Source organism: Pyxicephalus adspersus, chromosome Z (genome assembly GCF_032062135.1).
Source record: "Pyxicephalus adspersus chromosome Z, UCB_Pads_2.0, whole genome shotgun sequence".
In the NCBI taxonomy this organism is placed as follows: Eukaryota; Metazoa; Chordata; class Amphibia; order Anura; family Pyxicephalidae; genus Pyxicephalus; species Pyxicephalus adspersus.
Genome location: NC_092871.1, coordinates 80,374,088 through 80,398,213, shown reverse-complemented (window position 1 = coordinate 80,398,213; position 24,126 = coordinate 80,374,088). Strand labels below are relative to the sequence as shown.

The window sequence follows — 24,126 nt, the reverse complement described above, 5'->3', positions numbered from 1 at the left end:
TCACTTCGACAAAGTGTGACTTCATGGGGGAGGATGATACTTTCTATATTTGCCAATGTTCAGGTCTAAGTGGTCATTTGCTAAGGATGAACACTTTCAGTTTGGTGTTGGTGGTTACCTGGTTGGATGACCATCCAGGTACAACATCATCTTGGCTCATTTAGCTCAGGAAGGGAATGTATGATTGTGAATAGGTTAGGTACTTTGCAAAGGAGGCTAGAAAAGTGCACTCTCCTTGCTCTTTGGAGGATTTAGTAATTCCGAGTCACCAGGAGACAGTGTTTCTTTTGTCCACTTAACATACTGCATCATCATCTATTGGCCACATCTTGGACTATCGTTGGATATCCTAGATTTCTATTGCTCAAGAGAATCACAAACAGAACCTAGCAGATTTCCACCCAACTCTCTGTTGGAGTACTGAACAAGCAACACCCAATGACTGCTGTCATTGGGTGTCTTGTGATTGTCTTCTTACTTCCCTATTCCATGAAATGAACACCCCGCCTATATAGTGCTTGTTTGCTTCTATTGTTACAGAAAGTGTGACAATTGATTTTTTCCAACCACAATTATTATATGTGCAAATTATGGGGTCTATGTAAGCATCACATATGACAGCTGGTCTGTTCTAAGTGCCAACAAGTCCTTTCAGCACCACAAATGCTCAGTATCACATGTTGGAAAATCTCCTTGGTCACTTGACACTTGTTCTATCCACTTCAATATAAATAGAGTAGATTCCTTCCATGTGTGGTGCATCTAGAAAAAAAATTAGGGCCGGATGAGATTTAATGGGGCAAGAGCATGTATAGTCATAGTTAGACCTGGTTAGTTCCACCTGTGGTGGCAATTGCAGCCTTAAAGAATTCCTGTCGTTGCCACCAGGAGGCTGGAAAAATATAACGATTTCAGAATAAAAGGCCCCATGTTTTAGACTTCCGAAAGTGAGGTCTCATTTTGTTTTTTTCGATAATACATGAACCTTCTGCATCTTTACAGATCAGTGAACAGTGCCAGCACAACTCCTCCACATCCCTGCTATGCCTTTCCCCCGCCATTCCTGAGAACACCATGGTTGTCGATGTGCTGTTTGTCCTGGACAATGTCCGCATTCCTTTCAGCAGTGTTGCGGAGAACTTCACCTTCCTAAAGAACCCAACTCTGAAACCTCTAAATCGAGACAATCCAAGTAAACCATACAATCTGAAGCCTGGGAATGTGTTGGACATTGAGGTAACCTAAATCTAATGTTATTATTTCCTCCACGAATGTGCTGCCAGCAGGTCTTCTCCTTTTCCAGAATATTGCTCTGATATCAAATGGTTTTCCCAAAGGGAGAAGGTTTGGATGCTGGCATTCAAAAGGAAGAAGTACGAGCCATGATTGGGAATGGTGTCTGTACAGTGAAAACTCTCACCCATAACCACTTGTACTGCGAGCCTCCACTCACTGCGCCCGAGCCACTGGATCCAAGTGTCCCTTTGCCTCAGTTTGTGGTTAGTAAACTTCTTATTAAGGAAAAAAAATACATGCACATTTTACCATGTTTTATTTTGGCAAGTACAGAAAAGTACCGATTGATCTGCCCGAAATGCACTCAGTCCTAATGCAACTCCTAATTTCCTGTTGTGGGCTGACAACATGTAGACTTCATTAAAATAAAATTAAATGTCAATTAGTTACAGTTCAAATTATATAGAATGGGGCCCCAAGCATAGTAGCAGCTTTGGCCTCCTGTCCTTTACTTATACACAGGAAAGCTGACTCATTTTTTATTCCCATGGTCCATTCGGACACCAACTGTTTACAAGTCTATGCTCCCTTGTGACAGATGGATTCACCTCTTTGACCAATTCTTCTGTTCCCCTGGTGGGTCAAAGATGGGCCCCCTGGACATTCCCCAGTCCCTGTTTTCCTGCTGAGTTTGCTATGTGAAAATTCCAACAGAAGTCATGTAATGATTGTTTTATGTGAAATCTTGACAAGTCTCTGTTGTCTCTCAGATTCACATGGGGAATCTTCGCTTCAACCTTGGGCAAGTGAAATACGATGAAGAAGGGCAATATAGTTTTCCTAGAGAAGCCAAGATTGGTCTAGGAGTTGGTGCAACTTTGCTTGTTCCGGTGGTCCTAATAATAATCTTCATGTACAGGTTTGTGTTAATACGGCTTTTGTGTCAGATGTAAGCACATCATAACCCTTTGGGGAATTTATTGCTGCTCAAAATTAGCTGCAGATTATCAGTTGAATGGGGACCACCAGTAAGATGCATTTCAGGAGCCAATCTGAAAAAGACTTTGGCAGAAGGCTTAATTTTGGTCCCAATGAACCAAAAACTTTCCTTTAGCTCCCCCATGTGCCTTCTGACAAAATGTAAGCATGATTTTATGTAGTTTTTCTTTTTCACTCTCCCTTAAAGCTGCCACCATTAGTGCTCTCATGCAACAATTTAATGCATTGTACATACAATTGTATAAGGCTTGTAACTCGGTGGTCCGGGAGAAAATTTTGGTGGTCCGCAGCTCTGGCCGGTGCACCCCCGAGCAGGGTCAGCAAAAGGACCCCACTGGGGGGCCGCACCAGCCAGAGCCGCAGACCTGGTCTTCTGTACAAATCCCAGGCTCAGGGAAGTGGGCGGGCTGTTTCCCTGGACACAACCCGCCCACTCTCCTATTGCAGCCTCAGATCTGCAATGGAAGAGTGGGAGGGGTTATGTCATTATGGTGTAACTATGGGGAAGGATTTCCCCCCTTTGAGTGACACCCGGCTCCCCACGCATGCATGGTCAGGAGCTGGTAATTTTACCGAAAAGGGTTAAGGTAGGATGTGGACTTACCAGATACATGAGTGCAATGAGTACCTATTCTATAATTTCAAATCCCTTGACTACACGCAAGGGATCCCCAGTCATGATCCACCATCTCCAGTTATGTGATTTGGGGAAAAAATTGACTGCACTTAAAATGATTGGTTTTCATTTTACAATATCATAACAATTTTGCAACATGAAGGCAGCCAGAGTGGATGAATACATTTTTGGGCACTGGTAATCCCAGTGCCTGCATGTTCTAGACCAGCGGTCGCCAACCAGTGGTCAGGGAGAAAATTTTGGTGGTCTGCGGCCCTGGCCGGTGCACCCCTGAGCGGGGTCAGAAGAAGGACCGCGCTAGGGGGACACACCTTCCAGAGGCGCAGACCATGTCCCCCTAACAAATCCCTTGCTCAGGGCAGTGGGCAGGCTGTGTCCCTGGGCAGGGTTATACCATCATGACGTCACTATGGGGGAGGTTTCTCCCCCTTTGATTGTCACTCGGCTCCCCGCGCATGCGCAGTCGGGACCAAAAAGGTTGGCGACCACTGTTCTAGACTGTGTGTACCCATGTTGATTCAACTAATCCATGACTGAAAGACCAATGGTTTAGGGAGAGTTGCACCTCTCATGGATATAGTAGTCTCCTTATAGCTAAGACTTATAGCCTGTTGGTCTGCTTTACCCAACAATGACTTAACAAATTAATGGTTTTACAATAAAAACAATAGACCCTTTTTTCCTTATGGCAGACCTATGTTTGAGGCTGTAAGGTTGACTTTTGTGCCCAAATCTGACAAGTGAACTAGTGATGTGAACTAGCATCTGACTGTCCTATTCAAGGCATTCATTTAATGTTGCTTTACTACAGGAGGCAAAGTAAGATGGCCATGAGGGACTATAAGAAAGTTCTTGTGCAACTGGAGAACCTGGAGACCAGCGTGGGAGATCAGTGCCGCAAGGAATTCACTGGTATTGTCTCATTCTTTGATTCTTCCAATACCTTTAACTCATGTCCTGAACCCAATCATTATATTTTGTCTTTTGTCCATTTTCAGATCTTATGACGGAAATGATGGACCTCACTAGCGATATTGAAGGCTCGGGCATTCCCTACCGAGACTACAAGACCTACATTGAAAAGATTTTCTTCCCTGGTGATACGGTCTCTCCATTACGAAAGAATTTGGATGTTCCAGAGAACAGAAGAGCCACCGTAGAACAAGGCTTGAACCAGCTCTCCAACCTTCTCAACAACAAACTGTTCCTCACCAAGGTACAGGAAATCCACAGTCTATGTCTTCTTGGGGCTTTTATGTCAGTATACCCAGGTCATCATGCAACATCACACAATTCTGAGCACTGGCCATCCCCACTTGTCAATGGGAATCAGTCTGGTTTATAAAATTATTTTTTGATTAAAATGATATAATCCAGATACATATCTGTATGTAATGCTCTGTCATCCTATGGTAATAGGCAGAAGTTACGATGCCTGACTTGTAGCTTCAAGCATTTATAAATCAGGTGATCACAGGAGTTGTTGGAAACCTTTGTCTCTTTATCTACCTTCTTTAGCTGATTGAGACATTGGATGCCCAGTCCACGCTGTCACAGCGGGATCGCTGTCATGCGGCATCTTTACTCACCGTGGCTCTGCATGGCAAGCTGGAGTATCTCACCGATGTTATGAAGACTCTGCTGTGTGATCTGATAGACCAATGTGTGGCCAAGAACCCAAAGCTGCTTCTTCGCAGGTAAATGTGCTTAACATGTTCAACCATAAAAAATGATGAATTTTTTTAAGCTATTTCACACCTTCACAATTTTAATTTGTTTAATTTTAATTTTTTTTTGTTGTACAAAATATGATTTTTAGATTAGACAATACCCCTGGCACATGAGGAGTTTATTGCTTTTATGGGGCAGTTATTCTATTGACTTGCATTGTGAGATGGCATAGTAAAGCAAAAATATTGTATAGTGCTACAATGCTGGAAGAAGAACCTGTATTTGTAAGAAGTAAAAATATGACTTGATGAAGAATTAAGTTGTTATAAAAATGAATACATTTTTGCATTATATGCTGTGTTCCCAAACTGAACACTGTGCTCTAACGTTGACCTTCATTATTTACAATTAAAAGAGAATAAAAAGAGAAAACTGAAAATTGTGGAAAAAATTGTTTCTATATATACATTATGTTCAGGGCTTCTGATGGCCATGGCAAAGTGCACGTTGTACATGGGATTATTAAATATCTCCTGCGTGTGTACTGTATCTGATTTCCTTCAGACAATTTGATAATTGATGTAATATTCAATACCTGTGGAGTGTTTAAGCAATGATATTACATCTTTCTTTATGTCTTTGCAGGACAGAAACTATAGTGGAGAAGCTGCTGACCAACTGGATGTCCATTTGTCTGCACTCCTTTCTTCGGGTCAGTGTTTGGAAATTGGCAATGTCCTTTTAATTCATGAAATAATATACCTATCTTTATTTAATGTATTTACCCACCATGCCACAGTTTTAGGTCATTTGTCAACGAGGTGGTCATTAGAAAGCCAGTGAAAGTAATTAAATGGGCCATTGGGGATTATGGCAGAGCTCATTTAGTTTTTGGGGGGATAAGTACAAATACTTTATTCCTAGCTTTCTGGCTGATGGAGCTCTCCCCCATGTTGCCTTCCTCCCACACCGTGCAGGACTGCTGGTCCTGCATTGTACATGATTTGATTAGGCAGCTGCAAAATGAAGCAGCTTTGAGGGGTCAAAAGAGGAAGAACCCTGTAGGAGCAAGAAACTAGTTAAGTATATGTACTTATTTTTTCATCTTTATCCAGATGAGCGTTTATTCTCAGAGAAGACCCTCTGCATGGGTACACTTGTAGCATGGTCTAAATTTTGAGCATTATACCCACCAATTGACAATTAGTAAATAACTAAATAGTGAGCCATAATTTAAAAAGTGAAGTTCTACTTTCAGATGATTTTGGTTAAAGTGAGTGTCTGGGCAAAAAACCCCACTAACATTCTTATTTTTCTGTTTGGGCTGGCAACATGGTGCTTCTGCAATCCAATCACCAACAGCCCTGCCCTATGGACTACAGAACTGCACCTATTCCCCATTCGCTTTCCCTCTCCAAGTACATACATGGATGTGTGGCCCAATAATACTTTTGTCTTGACTCCTAAGACTATGCTTGCACATTTTGTGTGGGGAAAAGGGCTCCTGGGAGAGGTAGTTCTGGGCACATACTTATGTCAGACTTTCCAGAACATGTCAGAGTTTCCAGAACAAGCCTGGTGATAATGTCACAGGGAGTCATAAAAGCAGTTTCTTGTTCCAGAAACAAAGTAAATGAAAGAATATTGCTGGGGCATGGCCAAGAGGAAAAGAGAAAGGGTTGGAGTTAAAGTTGGGTCATGCCTGGGTATACACTTTCGATAATGATTTGTGTACACCTAATGGCTGCTTTACAGGTCAATGTGAATGCACAAGCAACTGCAGACTCCAAAGTCAAATGCTTGAGCAACTGAATGGCAATCTAGGGCAACTTACCTTGAGGTAATGAAAACCCTAGGTGCATGAAAGTATAACAATTTAGTTGCTTAGGTACATGAGCCCAAACAGTGATGAGATACTGTAAATCTTAGAATAGTTTCTCCTAAAATGACAGAATTCATTTTTTTTAAATTTTACTGTTGACTCATAATTTGATAAATTGGTCTACCAAACAGTGTATAACCCCCCCAAGGTTTGCTCTATGTATCCCCATGCAGGAGGCAGCAGCAGAGCCTCTATACATGCTGTACAGTGCCATAAAGTACCAAGTGGATAAGGGCCCAGTGGATGCGGTGTCTGGGAAAGCAAAACGCACTCTGAACGATGGACGTCTTCTACGGGAGGACATTGAGTACCGGCCGATGACCCTCACTGTTATCGTGAAGAATGGAACGGAAGTGCAGAGGGTACCAGTTAGAGTGCTGGACACAGATACCATCACTCAAGTTAAAGGGAAGATCTTGAATCATGTGTACAAAGGAACCCCCTTTTCTCATCGGCCTGCAGCACATACACTTGATTTGGGTAAGGACAACTGACATTCGTTCAATACTGCTCTCCAGGCAATTGGTTAAATACACAGATGAAATACATATCTGAGCAGTTCTGCTTGCAAAAATGTGTTTATGTCCCCACCGGTTCTGGGGTATGCAAAGCTCTGCCACACTGGTAGAACAGGAGACCTGATTGTAATCTGCTGCCGTTAGGTAATCCTTACAAGTCTTGTCCCTCCCCAGCCTTTCAATGGACAGTGAAAGAAGGAGCAGACTGATGAGCTCATCTGCCACTCTTTATTTCCCCTCCTATTAGCATGTTTCTTTTTGCACTTGAATATAACACCACAACTGATTCTGAACTGGTTCTTTATGCTTCTTTTCTTTCTCCCAGTCTGATAGGATCTATTACTAAGTACAATTGGGTATACTGCTTTGTATGGGAGTTTAGTTTTAAGATTGACAGCTATGAGCTTTTTTTGCAATGTGGACTTTAGATTTCATAAAACTATGTAATCTGAGGACGCACGCTAAATGGTAGCAGATCATTGGGCAAGCATTGCCGCCAGACATCTAGCATTTCCAGCAATAGAAACTCCTTGTTTTCCCTTTACTTAGCAAATGTGTTGTCCTATGTTATTTCCACAGAGTGGCGTGCTGGTCAAGCTGGCCATTTGACCCTATCCGATGAGGACCTGACGTCACAAGTTCAGGATCAGTGGAAGAGATTAAATACTCTGCATCATTATAAGGTGAGATTTGGATCTTGGGTGAATATGTGACTTTATATGTGGTGGCCATGTCTTGGTCTAATACCTGTTTTACTCTTCGAACAGGTTCCTGATCTTGCAACCGTGGCTTTGATACCTCGACTGCATAATAACCAATGTGAAACACCAAACAACAGTTTCCTGAGTGGAGAAAGTGAGTGTGGCACCCCCACATTGTTCCCTTTTCCCCTTTAATTATTCTACCTTCATGATGCCGCATGAAAACTACCTTCAGCAAATCCCAAGGCTTTTTTGTACAGAGCCGGTAAGGCCTCCCATGTCAGTGGCTTAGTACTGATCCTGCTGTTGACTATTCCAGTAGTAAGCATGGGCTGGTCAATCACCTGTGCTTATATTTTACACAATGCAATGATTGCTGATCACTCATCAGCTTTCATTTAACAATTGATGGGTTAGTAAACTCTAGAAGAAAAACATTTGATTTGGTAGACTACAGCAGATGCATACAAGACCAGTCACCCTGCATAAAAGGAGAGCGCGGCCCTGACTTGTCTTTATTGCAGAAATGTCCTGCATAGAAGTAAAATCCAGGGGTTATGATAAATATAATACACATCTGAAAAAAATACACAAAAGACACCAGGTAAAGATACACATGCCTCTTGTATTTAGACAATATTTTTTAAACCTAGATTTCAGCTTCAGTCTTTTGTTTGCAAGTCTGTGGCAATTAATTGGAATTGTGCAAGAGCACTAACCCAGGTAACAGGAGAAAGTAGAAAACATTTGCTTATACTGTTCATACTGTACCTCTTGATTGACCGTGGCACCTTTGTATGCAACAGAAACTCCAATGTTGGATGAGGGTGAGGATGGTGGCATTAAAATGTGGCATCTGGTAAAATGTATGGAAGAACCAGAACCGTGCAGGAGACGCAGCAGTATGCGAGAGAGGGAGCGCGCCAAAGCCATTCCTGAGATCTACCTGACACGTTTACTTTCTATGAAGGTGAGCAGGATGGGGGAAAGTGACTATAGTCATGACATCTAAGCATCAAATGGTCTAAAAAAGTTTATTTTTGGTAGTGTTCATTTCTAAAAACACATTTGGAACAATGCTGAAACATTAGAGATCTGGTTGGATCTACATCAGGTTGTAGATCCATCCAGATCCATCCATCTATATAGTACGTCAGGAATTCCTGACTTCTTATGCCATATTGGAGATGGCTTTTTTTCTCCTAAATGCAGCTTTTAAGATAAGCAATTAGTGAGCCCTGCTCAGATTCTCTGGGTTTCTGCTTTGCTTGAGCCCAGTCAAAGAGGACATTTAAAGCCCAAAATATGCTTGTATCCAATGGATGCTACCATAAACTATTCTTGACCATTTATTGGTCTGGTGCTTCTATTTATACACTTTTGAACATATTACCCACAGAAGCTTAACCAAATAAAAATGGAGTACTGCCCAACCTCTAGTTGAACCCATTGGGTAAATTTAATCCAAGTGTTCCCAATTGTAGTCTTGAGGTAACCAATCTGGCTTTTGTGTGTCTAGGATCTTAAGAGACTTAAGCTGCATACACATGGGCAATATACACATGTGCAATATTTGTCATTGGAAAGGATCTTTCACAATTCTTTCCAACGACTAAGGACTGTACGATGCATGAACGAGTGCTATACATACAGCAGGGCTCTGCTCTATGGAAAGGGGAGAGGGAGAAAGACGGAGCGGCACCACGCTGCACGCTCTCTTCCTTCACTTCCATTAGAATCGTTTGTCGTCCATCGTCCGTTGATCTGCCAGGATGGTCGTTTGGACGATGGACGACGGGCGCTGTACACACACCAGATTCTTGTCCGATATCGGCCCTGAGTCGATTATGGGACAAGAACCATTGGACCATGTGTACCCAGCCTAAGTCTTGGCCAAACTGGTTACTCCCTCGGGAACTCCAATCTGTCATATTAGAAAACCTACCCTAAAATCAATAAGTTTTGCTTTCTCCATTGCCAACACTGTTCAACTAAACCATCCGTTCTTTTCTGAGATTCTCAGGTGGTGGAGAGTTCTCTGATTGTATTGCCAAAAGTCTTCCATTGTCTGTTTGCCATTTAAACATTGTTTATTAGTCTTTTTTAAAAGCAAAAGTTGAACCTTAACCTTTTTTTTCTTTTTGTAGGGAACTCTGCAGAAGTTTGTGGATGACACGTTCCAGGCCATGTTGGGGGTGAATCGGCCCTTACCAATCTCCATCAAATATTTCTTTGATTTCCTAGATGAGATGGCAGAGAAGCATGAAATTGAGGATGCTGAGACAGTCCATATCTGGAAGACTCACAGGTTTGTGATTTGTTGGCTTGAAGTAACCTAAAAATATAGTTTTCCAGTTTGTTATCCCTGCTATATTTGCTTAATTCGGTTTATGTTTGTTTGGCTGCAGCCTAATGCAGAGGTTCTGGGTCCTCATACTAAAAAATCCTCAAATGGTCTTTGATATCGAGGTGTCTGAAAATGTGGACTCCATCCTTACAGTCATCGCTCAGACCTTCATAGACTCTTGTACCATCTCAGAGCACAAAGTGGGCAGAGTAAGTAAGAAAATGAAGAAGGGAAGAGTTATGAAGGACCTAAAGGATCTTTCACTAATTTGTTTTTTTTTTCAATTTAGGACTCACCAGTCAATAAACTGCTTTATGCACGTGAAATTCCACGGTACAAACAAATGGTTGAAAAGTAAGTTTCTATCCATCTCATTATATTTTCTAAGTTTTTGAGACAGGACCTTTTCATGAAAAGAATAAATACATGAATGTCAGCATCCCTAGCCAAGCCAATCGACATTGATAGGGAGTTACCCATCCAATGCAACTCCAATGGTCTCTACTCTCCTGGTAAGGCATTCCACAACATTTTGGAGTATGAATGCTAAAATTCAGCCAAACAAAATTTTGGGAGGTTATGTACTAATGTTGGATGAGAAGACCTGGCTCACAACCTGCTTTCCTAATGGTGCTTAGTAGGGTTGAGATTAGGACTCTGTTAAGGTCACTCTCACGCCAAACTGGTCAAACCATTTCTTTATGGAAATGACTTTATGTACAGAGACAAAGTCATGATGGAACTGACAAGGACCTTCCCCAAATGTACAAGTGTCCTAAATGTCTTTGTAAGTTGTAGCAGAAATTAGACCGAGTGTCAGCAAACTTTTATGGCTACTAGGCATTTTCAGGGGTGGGCGGTAGCACACTAGGCCGGACTGAGTCCTGCCCTAATGGCTCCGCCCCCACCAGGGAAGACCCCGTGCAGTGAAATCCCTCTCCTCCATATGCATTGCGGAGGAGAGGGATTTCCCTTCAGGGAACGTTCCCTATTTACCATGGTGGTGAAAGTATCGTCAGCCGCGGTAAATAGGGGAGCAACAGCAAGGAGGTGGCACCGGAGCTCCAGCGACTTCGGCTCCGGTAGTTCCTAACACCCCCTCGCAGATCTGTCCGGCAAGCCCTGACTCAGGAGCCGCTGGTTGCCAGCCACCATTAGGCCGAATCGGCCAGGAGCCATTAGGCCCGAACTAGCTACTGGATAGGCCGTATCTGGTCTAGAGGCTGGAGTTTGCTGACCCTGAATTAGACCCTTCATGGAAGCACCTGGACCATTTGCAGGGCTGTCCACATGCTTTTTGCTAAATAGTGCAATTTATATGTCCCTTGGGAAATTCCTCTTGACCCAAAGGCAGACATAAGGGAAATATATATTGGCATTGGCCATCACTTTCTGAAGTTGATGTACCTGGCTGTTATGTGTATTCCTTGACTTAAGTATTTTCTTACCAAGACAAACATAAAAAAATGGAGTTCTAAAAAGTGCATTATATAATATAAATGATGGTATGTTTGGAAGAATTAGGACAGTTTGGTGGAACTCCAGCTTTTTCTTATATTGGAGTTGAAAACTGCAGATTAGTTAGAGCTTTCCTCAAGGTTTTACTTCGTTATGGGTCTCTTTGGGAATTTTTGCTTCCCGTCCCATTGATAGTGGAAAAGAGAAATCGAAAGATGATATCCAAAAATCTGATCTGAGAGGTTTTTAATATTGTCCTGGGAAAGCCACTGACTCTTTTTCACAATCTAAAAATGCAAAAAAATGGTGGAGCTGCCTTTTTAAAGTTTGTTAGTACCTCAGTGTTTGTCAAGATCTTCATTATTTTACAATCAATGGTCACTTTATTATGCATTATATCCTATCATTGCAATTATCTTATTATCCAACAGTGTGGATATTTTTTATTGAATTAGTATGGTGTGTTCCTTTTGTAGGCTTATGATCTTTATATATTGTTGAGTTAATGAACAAGGGGTAATTCCCAGATAACAGAAAGCCTGTCATTGTGTGGTGTTTTTTTTTTGTATTGTCCATTTAATTAGGTACTATGCAGACATTCAGCAAGCAACACCTGCCAGTTACCAAGAAATGAATTCTTCTCTCACTGAGCTGTCGGGGGTGAGTAGCATTCTTGGGGTCCTGGAATTGTAATAAATCATTAATAAGAGAGCTGTTTTCACATGATTACATGATAATTCCCAGTTTTGTAAAATGAGAAATTCATGCCAGCATACATGTTTGGACACCAAAAATGTGGTAATGGATTCAAGCTGAAAGTTGGAGAACAATTTTTTTATTAGTTCCCTAGTTGGCGCTTATAATAAAAATGCCGCTCAGGCTGTAATACCTAACTCCCATACAAGTCAAAGGGAAAAGAGAATATGTGTTCTGGGGCATTCTGTAAACACATATATTCAATCTTGCCATAGATTTAGGCAGAAGGTTTTGCTTGCTGCACGGTGAAAAGAAAAGTGCAGTATTAGAACTGCAATGGAAGCAAGCAATGTCCTGCAACTTCCCGCTGTTGGTACCTTGCCAGTGGTTTGCACTGCAGTGCTGGTTCTTGAAAAAGCAGCATTTGCAGATTTGACAACGGGTAATGTTGAGTGGTACTAATCGACTCCCCTAATTGAATTCTTTGTTGGGCTGCTGCAAAACGATGCTACATGGAGTGTCTCCACTAAGGCAGTGGTTCACCGCAATGAGGAAGCTCTAACCGCACCATAGCTCTAACCGTTTGGCCATAGCATAGCCAGTTTGACCATAGCAGAAGGTTTGATTTTTTATCAGGACATTCAAATAATGCCTATAGAATCCTTTATGTTCTGAATGTTGGATCTGCTTTTCTGGGCTACCCCATACAGCTCTATGACACCGGCACTGAAGGGGATTGCTGCCAAACTGCAATAAATGGTTCTACTATTTTTCTAATGTACAGTTCCACTTTAGAGCTGTCACTCTGTAATATTTTGCTTTGCTCCTTGTAGTACAGTGAGAGGCAGAGGAGCTGGGTCAACACTCCCAGAAAAAGATAGACTTAAGACTTGCAAATAGAGTGAGGGGATAATTGACTTTTCAGGATCCATTTTCTAGGAAGCACAAGGACACATTGCAAGTGAAAAACAAATTATTTATTGGAGATAAAAAATATTAAGTAACCATTTAGCATGCTTAATATTTTTAAGGCTTTTATCTGTAACATTTTAAGTTGTTAACAGTTTCCCTATAACTGTCTTCTGAGTCATAGTTAAAATAATGTTTGTCTTTTACATTTTCAGATCCATGCAGCAGATTTTACTTCTCTGGTGGCCCTACAAGAGCTGTACAATTACATCAACAAGTACTATGACCAGGTCAGTATTTTATAAGTACCAATAAAGAGTACCTGTCACCTTGGCTCCCACCGTTGGAACTACTAGTACCCAAAATGGTTCTTTTTCTGGGATAGAGCAAACTTCCCCCATGTCACACAGGTCATGTTTGACGTGGAATTGTTTTTGTAGTCAGACCATAGAAGACTTGAACATAACACACTAAGCATGTTGCAATTAAACCCATTTTTTTGCCATACTGGTATATGACACAGACAGAAGTGATGGGGATTGGTGCCCAAGCTGCACTAAATGGTTCTACTACATTTTTTGTTTTACTGTACAGTTCCGCTTTAGAGCTGTCACTTTTCTAAATCTTGTGATCTCTGGTAATTCTGATTTTGGAGCAAATAATCAATATTATTGTAAACCTAATACCTGTCAACATGGGGTACTATCTTTGGGAAGAAGGGATGCACTAAGCACATCCCTAAAGATGAAGTGGTTAGCCTATTTTAACAACGATGTGGCCATACCCATTACTGACTTTTCATGCAAATTGCAGATTTTGATGGCCTCAGTTTCAAGTTGGTGCAATTTACATGAAACTTAATAGTTGTTAACATGGGGTACTTCTTTGGAAAACATGGTGCAAGGTGAGCCCATGGAATTGTGTAGTCCAGCAAGGAACTAGGCAGGGCTGACAATACTTTTTTGGATTTCATTGAAACACAGATACTGTGTTGTCAGCTCCAACCAGAAGTTAAATGCTCACTGGCGGGTATTTTTCTGTACTTGCATGCCTTTCAAAGAAAAAAACATGGGCAAACCAGTTTGTATTGCAGAGGTATACAATATTTCTTTTCCTAGACCAGGCTATACTTTTCTTCTCCACAGATCAGCACAGCTCTGGAAGAAGACCCCAATGGACAAAAGATGCAGCTGGCCTACCGACTGCAGCAGATCTCGGCACTGGTGGAGAACAAAGTCACAGACCTTTAATAGCACAGCTGAACTAATAGCCATAACCTTGGTGTAGTCCGTGGGATGTGTCCCTGGAGTGTCGCGTCCCGTGATCTGCTTTTAGGCAATAGTAAATGCTTCCACATGTTCCGAAGATCTACAGTTTGGGAAAACTGGACCGAACCCCCTTGGGAGAAGTTCTTTGCTTCTGAATCAGTAACACCCCTTCCAGCAATACAAGAGTAACACCAACTTCCTCGCCTTTACCCAAAATTCTTTGCTTTTAGCCCAGCAGCGCACTGCCTACCTCAGTGGAACTGTACAAGTGCCTTAGTCTTTTTTATACATTCTGGTTCTTCCTGTGGTCTGGCATGGCCGGGTATGACCTTCTGAAACTCATAGAAGGTCAACGTTATTCTGTAGCACCTGTTGACCTCAGAACGAGAGGAGACGACCTACCTACACAATGCGCTTTGATGTCATGCGTGCTTGAGTGTGAGCGTCATGGGGTAACTGGCCTTGGTGCAGTGCAGATGAGGGTAATGGACATTTAGTATTTGTACATGATGAATCCTGGGTACCTTGAGTCACTTTGGCTTTGCGTTAAAGGCTTTAAGGCACCCGAAAAAAAAAAAAAAAAAACTGCAAGTAGATCTCTTCTATGAAAGTTTCCGAAAGAACTGTCCATTGGCAACCCAATACTACCTTAAATTTTATAGAAGGAATCTGGTTGCTTTAGATGCAGTTATTTCTGAAGCCTTCATCAAGTGCCCAGCCTTGGATCTGGTAGTTACCTATTCAATGTCTTCGGTGAGTTGCTCACACTGTTACCGTCTGTGTGTACGTCCGTCTGTCTGTCTGCCGTGTCTTGTATAGCTTTTTTTTCTAACTTATGCGAATGCTGTAAATAGGTATAACTATATTTATTGTTGTTTTTATGCTGATGATTTTGCAAATAAATGATTTTTTAGAAAGGATATGTGTTTTTTTTTATTATTATTATTTATTAAGCATCCCAAACAGAACCATAGGTCTGTGCTGGAGTGCCATGTACAGCGTTCTCATTGTCACTCTTGCTCAAAGTTTCAAGGGGCTTCTTGAAGCCAAATGGGTTTCTGTTTTTTTATACAAATCTTGAAATGAATACCCCAACAGTTTGCATCACAAGCATTTAAAAAGTGTGAAAAAAGTGTATATTGGGGTTTCTAGACCTTTTTAACATGACAGAAACCTTGTAATAACCTTCAGGACTTCAGGGAACAGCAGCTAATATACTATATACAATTACTATATCCACAGCTTTAAATTTATATATGTGGTGGATAAATTGGGCCTTCTGGTGTGTGTTTACTTCCATCCAAGGCTTGTTATATTTCTCCTTGCTCCTTACTAAGCTGTAGAGGATACACACCGCTTTCCTTGCACAGTGGACATTTTGTAAGCCAAGTTCCAACCACAGGCTAAAAAAACTCATTCTAAAAAACTAAAACTAATTCTGGTGGCCCACCATAGGGTTCTTACAATTCTCCTGTTTTCCAGTTCAACCCCACGAATAACAGTAGTTGCACCAGAAAAGAAGGCAAATCTGCAAAAGTCACAAAGACAAAAATGCAAATCTGTATATGGAAGGTGAATTTCAACTTATATTAGTTGCATAATAGTGCAACACTGAAGAATAAAAAACAATAAAATACCACATATCATTTAGGTCACAGACCAAAACTAAGCATGCAACAAGTTGAGCTAAAGATAGCTGGACACCCAAGCTGCATACTCATTCTGGGTCGAGGATTAAGACTTTTTTGTAGAACTTAATTGGCAAAGGTGAAGGGTCAATCAGGCTGGGGAAGAGATAAGAGATAGATGATGCTGGATGTCCTCCAGCTAGGAATGGCAGGAGCACTATCTGACTTGCTGCAGCTTCTAATACCCATTTTAAGAAAACAGTTTGGTAAAATGTTTTAGGTGGTATAGGAAGTAAGAGGTTTTAGCATCTCTTACAGGGATAAGAGTAGTTTTTCTCCGCCTTTTTCAACATGGGGGAACCCTGAAATAACTTTCAGAACTTTAGGGATAATTACTATATCCACAGCTTACAGTAAATTAGTGTGGTGGTCAGTAGGAAGAATGCTTTCTACATTGCTGATCAGTGAGAAGAACGTCACCTTTACAGACAGTCAAAAAAAATCATTGGGGTCACTAAAAATGACCTAAGACACAGAAATTGCTCATGGAACCCCTAGCAAACCCTGAAGGAACCTTAGGGTTCAACGGAATCCTGGTTGAAAAACACTGATGTATATGGTGGATAGATTAGTCCTCCCTATTGTGTGTTTAATTCAATCCAAGGTTTGTTAGATTTCTCCTTAACCTGGAGGGCACACCGGAGGACTCTATACATAGCTTTCCTGGCACAGTGGAAATTGCTCACCATTACAGATAGCCAAAAAAATCATTGGTGTCAAATAAACTGACCTGAAAGGTACAAATTGCTTAAGGAACCCCTTCCAGCTTCTGGAGGAACCCTAGGGCCCTAGTGAACCCTGGTTGGAAACACTGGGTTAGACCATTCAACCCCAAAGTCCAGAGAGAGTCCCTTACTGGATACTTTATTACCAGTAATAGTATCACATAGTAATTCACTTTGCAGAATTTTGAATAATAAATATTTATTGAAAAACGTAATTCTTAATATACAAGAAAAATGTTCTATTTACAGACTACATCATTTAAAAAAAAACACACAAATTAGTGTACATGGCTGCCAAAACCCAAATGGTGTTCTATTATTAAGGGAAATGACACCGTTATTAAAGCTGAACTCCAGGCAAAGAGAAAACATAAATATTTACAATTAATATAGTTATGCATTCATTAAAATGTCATTGAATTCTATCCTAAATCCAATGAGTACAAACACCTAATTGTGACATGATATCTTTGTCTTGTATTCCCTATATAGCAGAGGGGAATTCCCTATATAGGGAGGGATTATACTCATGAGCCAATCAGGCTCTGCTTAATGCACATGTGCATCAGTGAGAGAAGACCTGATCAGTCTGCTGTTGCTCTTTCATTTTCCATTCATAGGCTCAGAGTAGGTGACCTAGGTTTGTTGCCTAACAGCAGCATAGAATAGTGGGGTCTACAGTCTGGAGTTCATCATTACATTTTAGGGTGCATGGTTAGGTGTTGGGGTCAGCCTAAGAGTTGGAAATAAGGGCAAAAGGAGACGCATTATTTCCTCACTTTGTTGTCCAAAACCCACAACAAAAACTACAACAAAAAACTCTAAATTTAAAGATTGGAAGTCATTTTACTGGGACGGACTTCAAATGGTGCTTCACGGCTGTAATGGAACTGCTGAGGGCCCCTGTAGGTTCTGGATGGGGCCAGGGTGGCACTACAGTAGGGTAAATCTCGCTGGTATTCGGCGCGGGCTGGTTGATGGCTGACATGGTAGTGAGTGTCATCCCTTCCATATTGTGGATTTGGAGTACTCTGTCCTCGGGGATGGTAGGTGTTGTAGTAGGAGGGTGGCATTGAATAGGACACTGCATACTCCCTCTGGTATCGGATTGTGTAGTGTCCGCTGTATAGGGAGCTGTTATTTCTCTGTAGGATACGTGAATCTGCATCATGGCATGCCACTGCATTCTCATGGTACAGGGCACCTAGGAAAACAAAGAATCAGGGTAAATGATCTGTATATGATAAATGTGGAAGTTTACACCACTCATTCCTGTTCAGTGACTCAGAAAAGATAGCAAATTTACCTATTTCTTTTAAGTTGTTTAAATCAATCTTTACAATTAAACACTCTTAAACATTCCAGGTACAAAGAAAGCCTGTCCCCTGTCAGCATGCTTTAGAGAAGGACATTGGCTCTGTGTGTGTGAAAGCAGTGGCCTCTCTGCAGATGTTTGATGGACCCCTTGCTAAATCAGACCTATTGCTCTACAATCATCAAGCTTCATGCTTCCTGCTGATTGGAGAGCCGTCGCTCTGGCACATCACAAGACTTATCAGACCCCTGTAGAGAGACTGTTGATTTCTGTACAGACATCTACAAGATGCTGGAAGGACATAGGCTTTTATACTTAGGCTAACTTGTAAAAATTGTGACTTAGCACAAAATTTGTTTCATGTACTTGAAGGGTTTAAAATGATAGACTTTAAACAAGACTTGCATTTGCAAAATGCATGGTATGCATCCACTAGCTGTCATGTTGATCCAAAGGGCTCATTACCTCAAGACCCTTGCCCTGGAACAAATCTGCGTATCAGCGGATCAGACTTTTTCCTATTTTATTTTGTTTGGTTTTGATGAATGTAATATTAAGTCCAGAGACAGCCAGCCTCTGTATTTCTCGGTGAAGCAAGGATCAGCATGACTGTCTTGCAACTTTCACACACAAAGAATCAACGCCCCTACATTTCTACCCTGCTAGATTGCCATTTGACTTCTCCATTCTATAGGAAGAGTAAAACCCTGAGCAGCTCATTACAGGCAGTTGGTTGATGAGTCCCTACCCAACCGTGTTAAAGATAACAGGAAGAAAAGTGACAGGTGGTGAAAGTGATCTTACCAGTATGTTCCTGGGGGGGCAGCACATTTCCTCTCCTCACACATTCTCCGCTGGTGTCAGAGGCACTGTCATTGAAGTCACTGTCACCCTTCCCACTATCCTTACCACTAAGCTGCTCTGGTAGTGCATCACTGAAAAGAAAAAAAAAATATGTTACACATTTATATATGTATTGTACCAATGAACAGTCCAAGAGCATTGCAATGTTGTGCTAGAATTGTGTAAAAGGAGTGCTAACGCATTTCACGCTCTGGGCTGATTTTATTAAAAAACTGGATTGTATAAAGAAATGGAAATGGTTAAAATAGCCCTTTCCTGAATGATGAATTTATAACTCTAGCAGTATAAAAATAACCAAGGTGTAAAAAAAGGGTCCACAGGGTCACATGGCATACATTGAGAACACTAGAAGTATAGTTTGATGAAATTTATTGGTAATATGGTTCAATGGTGGTACTGTATGGCAGTGGTGGATGTAACCAACAGAGGACCCCTGTGCAGAAATTATTTGGGGCCCCGCACCCCATGGGTTAAACAGCAGTGATAATGCATGGGCAAGATGAACCCAAATATATACCAAGTATGCCCCTGAATTAGGTATGAATACTGCAGTGGCCCCTTGCCTGTATATAAACACTAGGGCCCTGATTTATTAAAGCTCCCAGGCTGGAGAGGATACACATTCATCAGTGTAGCTGGGTGATTCAGCAAACCTGGAATGGATTTCTTCAAATTCATTTGCTAGCAAATGTTTTGAATCCTGGACCAGATCCATTCCAGGTTTTCTGTATCACAGCTTTACTGATGAAAGTTTATCCTCTCCCCCATTGGAGAGCTCCAAATATATATAGAAGTCCAAATATATGTGATGCTTATAATGGTAAATAACCAGTTTAATGTTCAGTATCCCTTCCAATGCACTGGGGCCGAATGCATTGTTCCAGCTTTCCCACTGCTCAAACCACAGCCTGCAATAAAAATAAATACACCCATTTTTAACTAACAATGACATTTCGAGGCAAAATGTTGACGTTTTAGCCTCTAATGAAAGAATAAAATAATATGATTTTTGGTTTTAGTTTTTGAGCAGATCATCCCTTAATTAAGCAATAAAAATGCATGCTATGGTATATATTGTAAAGCATTAAAAATGATAAGAGAATATACAAGTGGGGAAAACTGATAGATAAATTCTTACCTTGCACCCTCCATAGACCTTTGGTTCCAGTCAGATAAAGGAACACCAACAGAGCTCTGAAAATAAAGAAGTAAAATTTAGCAAAACAAGCTACCACTAAAATTGTTACTAAAAGCAAAGTTTAGCTTTGACATTCTGCAGTGACACCTATGTGATAAGCAGAATGCACAATCCTTTGTCTCTGGGTTACAGTTTACCTTGGTAGGTAAAGTCCTTTCTCTTTTAATTTGCATGTGAAAGAGACCCCGTGATGTGAATGTAATGAATGTCTATTGAGGTTGTTTTTTTCTAGTTTTTACACAAGGTATTACTATTTGCATTTCTACAAATGTAGGCTTTGTTTCCTACTCTGCTGTGTCTGTAAGCTTTGGGAACCCAATGAAAACCATGCACTTCCTATATGCAATATCCAAAGCAGGGATTCATTGTTGTGAATTATAGAGCTCTCTCTCTCTGGTGTATAAACTGCAAATATGTATTCAGGGGAGGGTAAGTATGCTAAAATATTGAAATTAAGTTTGAAGAGGCACTACCCATGAAGGGCTGTACAGACCCCAATGCCCTTATACTTACCTTACCAGTGCTGCCCTAGCATGGTGGCAACTTGGGTGAGCAAAAGCTCTCTTTTGGCTTAGCAGTTTGCCCCTGTGAGATCTCACACCAGGATGGCAGCCACATGGTCCCCCTATACCTAGAGATACCAGCTATGTTAACTGAGTCCATTATTAATATTCTGCTACACTATCCCTCTATAGAAACCAATGTTATAATAACAAGGGTCCATTTACAAAGGTGTACATTGAAAAGACATTGACATAATGTGAATCAATACAATTTGCTTGCCAATTTTTAAAATCTAATATTGCATGCATCTAAAATTTGCATGTCCATGAGAATTAGTACCCCCACCTGATCAGAACACTATATATATATATACAGTACATGCATAGTTATTGTTATACAGTGTGCAGCTTATAGGGATTCAGAGGGAATATTTCATAAACTGTAGTATAGATGATGTTATAGGGGTACTAGTCCTCAATTACAGTATGAAAAAGCTGTGAAATAAAAGGAAGTACTTACAGTTGAAGCCGAATGCAGGTTCCTATTTTGGTCTCTACTGGATGCTAGACTGAATCTCTCAGAGTCTATGTTGATTGACATTTGACAAGAAACTATGGAGGTTGAGGAGGAATCCTTAGGAACAGATGTTGTACTGAGTAGCTGATCTTCTGCTTCCCTTTCACTCTCCTGTGGTTCCTGCTTAGAATGTCCATTTCGGCGTTTACACGAGAAAGCCACAAATAAGATGGCAACTAGCATCAATGTGCATCCTCCCGATAAAACAGCGATGAAAACAATGGATAGATCTAGTTTCTTCTGCTTATTATTTTCTGACTGCATGGAAACTACCCCCAGATTGGATGGAGCGGTGTCAGTGAGAATGAACTTTATGGTGGCATTGCAAGACAGGGAAGGCCTACCACTGTCATGGACTGCAACCACAATGCTAAGGTCCACATCTTGTGTTGGGTTGATTGTTCTACGTAATGAAATCTCCCCACTTTCTCTGTTGATGGTAAAGATCTTGTTTTTATCCTCTTGTATAGTATAGATAAGTTTTGCGTTCAGTAATTCATCTTCATCCACCGCTTTTACTTTCAGCACTAAATAATTTTGTGGAGCCATGGTTGGCAACAGGACATCTGCAGATCCATTGTCTAGCAAAGGATATAATATCACTGGTGGGTTGTCATTTCTGTCAAGGATTTTTAGTTTCAACTTAGTACGAGTTGAAAGATTGGGAACACCATGGTCACTGGCCTCAATTTCAAGGTTAATTTCTTTAATCTTTTCATAGTCCAAAGATCTAACAGCACGGAGGATTCCAGAATCAATATCAATGACTACAAATGTAGACAGAGACTGACCCATTATCTTTCCATCTAATAGTCTGTAAGACACCTTACCGTTTTTCCCTTGATCAGGGTCGTTGGCCACAATTGTGGTGATATATGACCCAGGGACATTATTCTCCCCAATAGATTCTTCATACAGCGATTTAGCAAAAGAAGGGGCATTGTCATTCTCATCAATTACCTTAATTATAAACTTTTTAGTTGTCTTCAGAGAAGGGACTCCAAGATCCTCAGCCACAACAGTAAGATTGTATTCAGCTATCTGTTCTCTGTCAAGTAAAGAGGTGGTGACTATTGTAAAACTGTTCTTGTTGGCTTTCTGTAGCCTAAAGTGATCATGGCCAAGAAGTGTACAATGAACTTGTCCATTTATACCAAAGTCTTTGTCTTCTACGGTGATCAGAGCAATATAGCTATCTTCAGCAGCTGCTTCAGTGATGTAGGCTACTCCCATACTAGAAGAAGTCAAAGGAGTGAGAGTAATTGCTGGGGCATTATCATTGACATCTACAATATGCACCGTGACTTTGCAGGTTGTAGTTAGTGGATTAGGACCCATATCTTGTGCCTGAACATCAAACTCATACAAATGTTTAGTCTCAAAATCTACTTTTCCTGCTAAAGTTATAGTGCCTGTTGTAGGATCAATTTTAAAGAGCTGACGTACCTCTTGAGACACCTGAGCACTGAAGCCATATATAACTTCTCCATTTATGCCTTCATCATAGTCAATAGCAATAAGTTCTAAAAGTTGATATCCTACAGGAGCATCTTCCAACAAGTTCACAGTGAAAGAACTCTTCTCAAAGACTGGGGTGTTATCATTGAAGTCCAGGACACGGATGTTAACCTTAGTGCTTCCAGAAAGTGGAGGACTTCCACCATCACTAGCCACCAACTCCAGAGTATAAAAGGATTTTGTTTCTCTGTCAAGTTCTTTCAAAAGGATAAGTTCCGCATATTTCAGTCCATCCGCCCTGGTCTGTATGTCAATACCAAAATGATTGTTACCGGTGATTAGATAGTCCTGGACAGAGTTCAGACCTATATCTTCATCTATGGCCATCTGTAAAGGGATTCTGGTACCCACCAGTGCTGTTTCAGAAACATCCAAATGCAATTCAGGGTTTGGAAAGTGTGGGATATGGTCATTGATATCTCTCACCTCCACTTTCACATGGAAGAGTTGAAACTGATCTTTAGAAAAACTCACCATGTCCAAAGACAGAACACAGTTTGAAGAGTCCCGGCAAATCTTTTCTCGGTCAATCCTTTTTCCAATAGTCAGTTGTCCATCATTCTCCCGAACATGGATAAAGGAGCTGTTGGATTCCTTTGTCAGGCGGAAATTGGTAGCAGGATTCTCTGTGGAATTAAATTTTGAATGTTGGGATAAAATTGCAATCACTGTTCCAATGGCTTCTTCTTCATTGGTGTGGAGATAGATGGTTTTACCAAAACAGAAAGCAGAAAGGAGGCTCGACAAGAGCAGCAGCCTGACTGGAAGAAAGGACAACATTTTCTTGTTGAACAAGCAGCAGCTTATTCTGTCCTAGAAGTAAAACTCAAGTATGTTTAGTGTGGGTTTTAATCAGCCTGGTCCTCTCCCCACCCAAATAACATAGTAGTGATATGCAGATAGGATTGACACTACAGCAACCAATCCCTGGCCTCTAGGACAAATGGTCAATGGGGTGGTGCAAATGAAGTTGCAATTAACACAGGGCTCAGCTGGAGCCCAGCTAATATACTGCTAGACACCTATAGAGTGAAAGCCAAATATACATTTTAAACTTGCACAGGAAACAAGGGTAACCTACACTAGAAGACAGATGATTAAGTCAAGCTTGCTGTTAATGAAATGTAAATATCACCCAACCCAGTGCATCACAACAGCTGTCTGAGGACATTAAACAGACAAAGCTTCAAAGCTGAAATGCAATGTGTATTTGATGTTGTGTGGCCAACTAAAGTCTAAAAAAACTCAGATATTCAATATCATGATATTTGTATAGGATGATCAGCATTGTTCTTGAAGCAAACTGACACTGGATGAAAGCTTCTCATTGGGCTGGGATAGATGTAAGATGACAATCATGAGATCCAGCAATTTTTGGGGGTCATCGGTGCCTATAGACATTATGCATTTAAAAGT

General features: G+C 41.0%; 2 protein-coding genes across 3 annotated transcripts in view; one reads left to right on the top strand and one right to left on the bottom strand.

Moving 5' to 3' along the window:
- Positions 1–15,242, top strand: part of PLXNB3 (plexin B3) — a 67,822-nt gene extending 52,580 nt beyond the window's left edge. For both annotated transcript variants that reach the window (XM_072429467.1, XM_072429466.1), the window contains exons 19-35: positions 1,003–1,236; positions 1,338–1,499; positions 2,007–2,155; positions 3,684–3,784; positions 3,871–4,088; positions 4,391–4,569; positions 5,189–5,255; positions 6,599–6,905; positions 7,523–7,626; positions 7,711–7,798; positions 8,451–8,614; positions 9,792–9,952; positions 10,053–10,200; positions 10,281–10,345; positions 12,034–12,109; positions 13,270–13,344; positions 14,200–15,242. In XM_072429467.1, coding sequence (XP_072285568.1) covers positions 1,003–1,236; positions 1,338–1,499; positions 2,007–2,155; positions 3,684–3,784; positions 3,871–4,088; positions 4,391–4,569; positions 5,189–5,255; positions 6,599–6,905; positions 7,523–7,626; positions 7,711–7,798; positions 8,451–8,614; positions 9,792–9,952; positions 10,053–10,200; positions 10,281–10,345; positions 12,034–12,109; positions 13,270–13,344; positions 14,200–14,304 — 2,403 coding nt within the window. In that variant the 3' untranslated portion in view covers positions 14,305–15,242. The remainder of the gene's footprint in view (positions 1–1,002; positions 1,237–1,337; positions 1,500–2,006; positions 2,156–3,683; positions 3,785–3,870; positions 4,089–4,390; positions 4,570–5,188; positions 5,256–6,598; positions 6,906–7,522; positions 7,627–7,710; positions 7,799–8,450; positions 8,615–9,791; positions 9,953–10,052; positions 10,201–10,280; positions 10,346–12,033; positions 12,110–13,269; positions 13,345–14,199) is intronic.
- A 1,675-nt stretch (positions 15,243–16,917) lies between these two features.
- LOC140343318 (protocadherin-8-like) lies at positions 16,918–23,870 on the bottom strand. Its single transcript, XM_072429952.1, has 4 exons — positions 21,136–23,870; positions 20,053–20,108; positions 18,855–18,985; positions 16,918–17,939 (listed from the first exon to the last, which is right to left on the bottom strand). Exons 1-4 carry the CDS (start codon positions 23,488–23,490, stop codon positions 17,563–17,565), a joined length of 2,919 nt encoding a protein of 972 aa, XP_072286053.1. The 5' UTR covers positions 23,491–23,870; the 3' UTR covers positions 16,918–17,562.
- Between the last annotated feature and the right edge of the window lie 256 nt (positions 23,871–24,126).

Bases quoted from the DNA above. Each gene is read 5' to 3' on its own strand.
- LOC140343318 (XM_072429952.1), bottom strand. From the start codon at position 23,490: ATGTTGTCCTTTCTTCCAGTCAGGCTGCTGCTCTTGTCGAGCCTCCTT. The intron at 18,986-20,052 runs GTAAGAATTTAT...TTTTCTTTTCAG, and splicing joins AGGTCTATGGAGGGTGCAAG to TGATGCACTACCAGAGCAGC. The intron at 17,940-18,854 runs GTAAGATCACTT...TTGTTTTCCTAG, and splicing joins GCCCCCCCAGGAACATACTG to GTGCCCTGTACCATGAGAAT.